This window comes from Alligator sinensis, unplaced genomic scaffold (genome assembly GCF_000455745.1).
Source record: "Alligator sinensis unplaced genomic scaffold, ASM45574v1 scaffold1462_1, whole genome shotgun sequence".
Classification (NCBI taxonomy): Eukaryota; Metazoa; Chordata; order Crocodylia; family Alligatoridae; genus Alligator; species Alligator sinensis.
Window position 1 is genome coordinate 253,501 of NW_005842850.1, and position 5,114 is coordinate 258,614.

A 5,114-nucleotide genomic window follows, 5' to 3' on the forward strand; every position below is an offset into this window, starting at 1 on the left:
CGCCCCGCTCAGGCCTGAGCAGCCGAGCGCCGAGCGCCGCTCCCCCGCCCGGCCTGTTTCCCCCTGGCCTGCCGCACCCGCCTCGGCCGGGCTTCATTTGCATCTCATTTGCATTCAGCCCCCCGATTTGCTGGGACGCGCCCCGTCGTGTCCGCACCCTGGGCCCGGCCGGCGCCGCTTCTCCCGTTGACCCTTCCTCTGCCCGTCGAGTCCGGGCCAAGGGCAGCCCTGCCCCGAGCAACCAATTAGGGCTAAGTCTCAGTCTGCACTTCCTGTCCCAAAGGCGGCCTCTTCCCTCCCCACCCCCTCCGGTTGCTTTAGCAACAGCGTACCCGCCCCCCCTTAAACCACCTGTGGCCTGACCCCCACCCCTGGACCGGGGCGGGGGCCTCAGTAGGTTCCAGAGTGAACAGCCCGACACAGCACCCCGCTCCGTCATTACACAGCCGCAGGGCCCAGGCCTGTGCATGTGCACATGTGCGCATTCACACCCTGGCTGCGTTGGTTCTGTGTGCACACATCCTGGACACCTGGGTGGTGTCTGTGCATGTGCCCTTTTGTGTCCCAGACCCCTGGGCTTTGTGTGAGTGTGCGTATGCATATGTCCCCCAGAGGCCTAGGCTCTGTGGGTGTCCTAGCTGCCCAGAATTTGTGTGCGTGCAGGTGTGCGCCAGCCCCCCGTGTCCCCGTTTGCTTGTGGAACCTGCCCTTGCCCCTGCTGGGTTCTCTGGGTGTGCATGTGCCTATGTGTACAGGGGTGTACATGTGCACACCCTGACTGAGACCAGGTGGTTAAGGTGCACACCTTAACCCTCCTCCTCCACTCCCTACTGGCTGCAGCCTTCCTCAGGGCCCCCGCACAGAACCCAGGCATCTCGGCCGCAAATTAATGCACAGGGACCCCAGACATCCGCCCACCGCACGCCCTCACCCAACCCAGGGCACGAGGATGGGACCCCTTCACTACACACAGCTGCAGCTCTGAGCCCTGCCCTGCCCCAGCCCCCTCTTCACCTTTGCCTGAACCTGCCCTAACAGCGGCCTGGCCCAGAGCAGGGTCCCACTGCCTTCCTCTGTTCCTCCAAGGATGGCCTTGGTCCTCCACTGCAGGCTCCCAGAGGCGCTGCCCTGGTGCTGCCAGCGAGCCTGGCGGCTCCTGTCCCATAGCCACGGTTGTGGAGAATTCTTTTCCGGTGGCAGCACTTAGCTCTGCGCAGTGGCAACCTACAGCCCGTGGGCTCTGGTCCAGCTTTGCAGGGCCCTGGGATCTTTCAGGCCAGTGCTTTTGCTTTTCAGCACAGCCACCAGGCTTCCCCATGCCACAGAGAACTAGTGCCCCCCTGCAGCCCCCCCAACCACCACAAATGCCCTGGGATCCCCCTACTACCAGTATTGGCTTCCTCCCCACAAACCCCAAGTCCTCCCCTGCCCACATCCACCCCCAGGCCTTTGAACAGGAGCTGCTAGGCCCAGAGGATTCATGCCTGGCTTCACCCAACAGGCAAGGGGGAAACTGGGAGCCATGGGAAAGGAAGCAACCTAATGCACTGAGTGTCTGGTTGGCATAGGGCAGGCAGGAAAGCTGAAGGCAGGAAACAGCATGACCTGGAAGAACCTTGGACATTTTATTGGTGAAGCCAGAGAAAAATCAGAACTGAAAATACCCCAAATAAATAAGTCAGGCAGTGAGGGCACGGGCCAGCGCTGCCCACGGTGCCAGCCCCTGCCCCTGCCCCCTACCATGCTACCCAGCTTTAGTAGAAGTGAGATCTGAGCTTGGCACAGGCCTGGGAGACCTTAATGCCACACAAAGGAAGTCAGGGCCAAGCCCAGATCCCCAAGCTGAAGGGAGCAGCAGATGGCACCAGGTGGCAGGATAGCTGGAGGGGGGCACAGAGCTACTTCCAACCCAGGCCAGGGCCACCGTGACACCAGGAAAAAGGCAGAGGTGCCCCTGTGCTGGTACTAGCAGAGTCCAGCCCTTCCGTGGGCCAGGAAGGGGACAGATAGCACCACTTACAGCCAGGCAGGGAACCAGGAGCCACTCAGGAGTGGCAGGACAGAGGGAAGACCCTGCAATCCCTTGCCAAGCCACATTTAGGCCTTAGAGGACTCCTGCCAGCCTGGGCCGTGGCAAGAGCCAGCAGTGGATGACTAGGAGCTTCCATGGCACAGAGGGGCAAGGACAGTGCTTCGGGGGAGGGGGGAAGAAGAGTACGTGGGGGGGTGGGGGGGGTGTTAGATTTCAGCCCAAGCTTCCTTCAGGGGCAGGCAGGGTCCATTGGAGAGCACTGGGCCTAGGCCAGGGCCTTATAGGCATCCAGGTTGAAGGCCGTGTCCAGGAGGCGCTGCAGCTCCGTAACATGCGTCTTCTTGTTACCTGTGGCTGGGGCGGCTGCAGGGTCACGCCCAGCGTACCTAGGTGGCAAGAAAAGGTGTCTGTCAGCTCCACAGTGCCGGGACTCCAGACAGAGACAAGAGTGAGAGGCCAGTTAAGATGCCCCCAGGTCTGCCCCCAAGGTCACTACTGCAAGCTGGCACAGCACACTCATGTTTGAAGGGGGAGGGCACATCATGCTCTGGGAAATACAGTAATTGCTTTCCCACCTCTGCCCTGTGGGGAGACTGGGAAAGCAGTGAGGGTACCATATTTCCCAATGTATCAGAAGTCCCTTTACCTCCAAACAGGCAAAGGCAGGAGCAGGAAAGCCTGATGCTACTTTGTTTTTCAACGTATAAGATCCCCCTTGCCCCACCCCAACCAGAAGCAGGAACAAGAAAGCAGTTATGACACCATATTTCCCAATGTATAAGACCCCCACCTTCTGGACTCAGCTGTGCCCAGCATTTCCGTACCTTGGCAGAGGAGGCATCACCCTTGCCCCCATCCCAGGAGGCCAGTTCCATGAGCTGCTATAGTCCTTGATTCCACAAACCACCCCCTCCCCCAACCCAAGGAGTAGGGAAGGGCTCATACCACACGGGCTTGGCTCGGTTGATGGTGGTGCGTAGGCGTGGCTTGACATAGTCATAGTAGCCCTGGTTCTTGTGCTCCTCCTGGCACCAGGCCAGCTCAGCGTTCGGGTATTTCTCAGCTTCCTGCTGGAGCAGGTCGAAGGGGAAGGGGGACAGCTGTGGAAGGAGAGATGGGGGTGGATACAGCTGCCTGGCACTGGGGTTGGGGGATGGAAATCAGGGCTCCCTGACAGCCTGGATAGGCAACATGATGCCGAGGAGGCTCAGGAGGGATAGAGAATCCATGGGCACCCCATCCTGAGTCCCATATGTACAGCATCAGCCCTGCTGCCTTGCTAAAGGGAGTCTCTGCTACACCATGGCCTCTAGCCTAGGCCTAAATCACCTTGGCTTTGGTGCCCAGGGTCAGCGCGGGGTGGCACAGCAGCAAGAGAAGCCGTGATAACACAGCGAGGGAAGCCATGATAGCAGGGCGAGGGGGTCCCCAGATGCCCGGGTTTGAGGCACGCTCACCTGCTCCACCCGGGTGATAGCCACCTCAGCCTCCATGTGGCGGGCCTTGCGCTCCCGTGTGAGGTCATAGTACACCTTGCCTGTGCAGAACAGCACCCGCCGCACGCCCGCTGGGTCCTGGGCTGCCGCGCCGGCCTCTGGGATCACACGCTGGAAGTGGGTGCCTGGGAGAAGAGCCAAAGCATGACATTGCCTGTTTGGAGGTAGGGGGGCATCTTACACATTGGGAAATATGGTAAAGGAGAGGTGAGAAAGTAAGGACATTACGGTATTTCCCAATGTGTAACATGCCCCGGCAGGACTATTCCCAACTCCAGCAGAACAGCCAGAGCAGGGCTGTTCAAGAACTACGTTGCTTTGTTCCCCATGTACAAGATGCACCCTGACACTCCCCCCCCCAAAGAACAGGGCAACAAGAACATGAGGTTACCATATTCCCCAACATAAGACATCCCCTTCTACAAGACTGTCCCCACCCCTGGAGGAACCTGGAAAGGGCAGGGTGTGAAAGCAGAAGATAAAAAGTGCAGCAATCCAGTTTTTATTCCAATTTTTTGTTTTTTAAATTAAAAAAAAAAAAAAGTGACCAAGATTCAAGGGTTTCAACTATTTTTCTTTGCATTAGTGTATAAGATACACCTTCACTTTAGAGTCCCTTTTGTAGGGGAGTCACAGGGGGAGGGATGTCATACACCAGGGGGTCCCAACCTTTTTATGCTGCGGACTGGCAAACCGCAGGACTAGAAGTGACCAGCATACTGCGGGCAGGCAACCAACCCTTTTTTATACCGAATATATATATATATATATATATATATATATAGTGGCTATATATAAAATGCATTTCTAAAATAAGGGTTGGCTGCCGGTCCACAGTATGCTGGTCACTTCCGGACTTCTGGTCCAGCAGCCAACCCTCCTGCGGACCAGCAGCCAACCCTTCACGACCCTGTAGTGGGCCGTGGCCCAGGAGTTAGGAACCCCTGTCATACACCATAAAGTATGTTACCCCACAAGCACCCCCCTCTCCATGACTGTCTCCAGCTGGGCCCTGGAGCCCTCGCGCTGGCTGGAAGAGCTCAGCCCAACCCTGGCACTCATTCAGTCGCCTTGCAGGCTCCCTGGGGTACTCTGCCCTCAGCCTCATGGGCCCCATCGGCTCAAGGGTAGCAGGACCAGGCAGGCACCAGAGCTAGAACTGGTTGGGGCTTCAGAGAGGCATAGGTAGACCCCTGGGAAGGCCCTGTTGACCCAGAGCCAGTCTGGAGCGGCTCAGCAGGGAGATCTCGGAACAGGAGTATCAGGTTCTACCAAGGGCAGCCATGTTTGGGAGCAGGCTGCCCCCCTGTGGCACGAACTGGGCACACCTCCATGTTGCTTTATTTCCCAACCAGGCAAGGGCAGGGCTTGAAAAGCAATGGCATTACCATATTTCCCAGTGTATAAGAACCCTTCCCTATCCCCAACCACCCCCAAGGAATATCCCCACCTCCAGGGGACCAGGCAAGAGCAGGGCTCTCAAAGAACAATGTTCTTATTTCCCAGCATATAAGGTACTCTACCCAACCCCAGAGGAATCCCCCCCCCCCCCCGCCCTTTTTTTTCCCCTCTGCCCTCCCCCGTCC

General features: G+C 58.1%; 1 protein-coding gene across 1 annotated transcript in view; it reads right to left on the bottom strand.

Annotated features, from left to right (window-relative positions):
* Positions 1 to 1,601: 1,601 nt before the first annotated feature.
* OGDH (oxoglutarate dehydrogenase) overlaps positions 1,602 to 5,114 on the bottom strand; it is a 53,543-nt gene continuing 50,030 nt past the window's right edge. The window contains 3 exon segments of the mRNA XM_014525625.1: positions 1,602 to 2,418; positions 2,978 to 3,132; positions 3,490 to 3,653. Of these exon segments, the coding sequence (XP_014381111.1) occupies positions 2,298 to 2,418; positions 2,978 to 3,132; positions 3,490 to 3,653 (440 nt within the window). The 3' untranslated portion in view covers positions 1,602 to 2,297.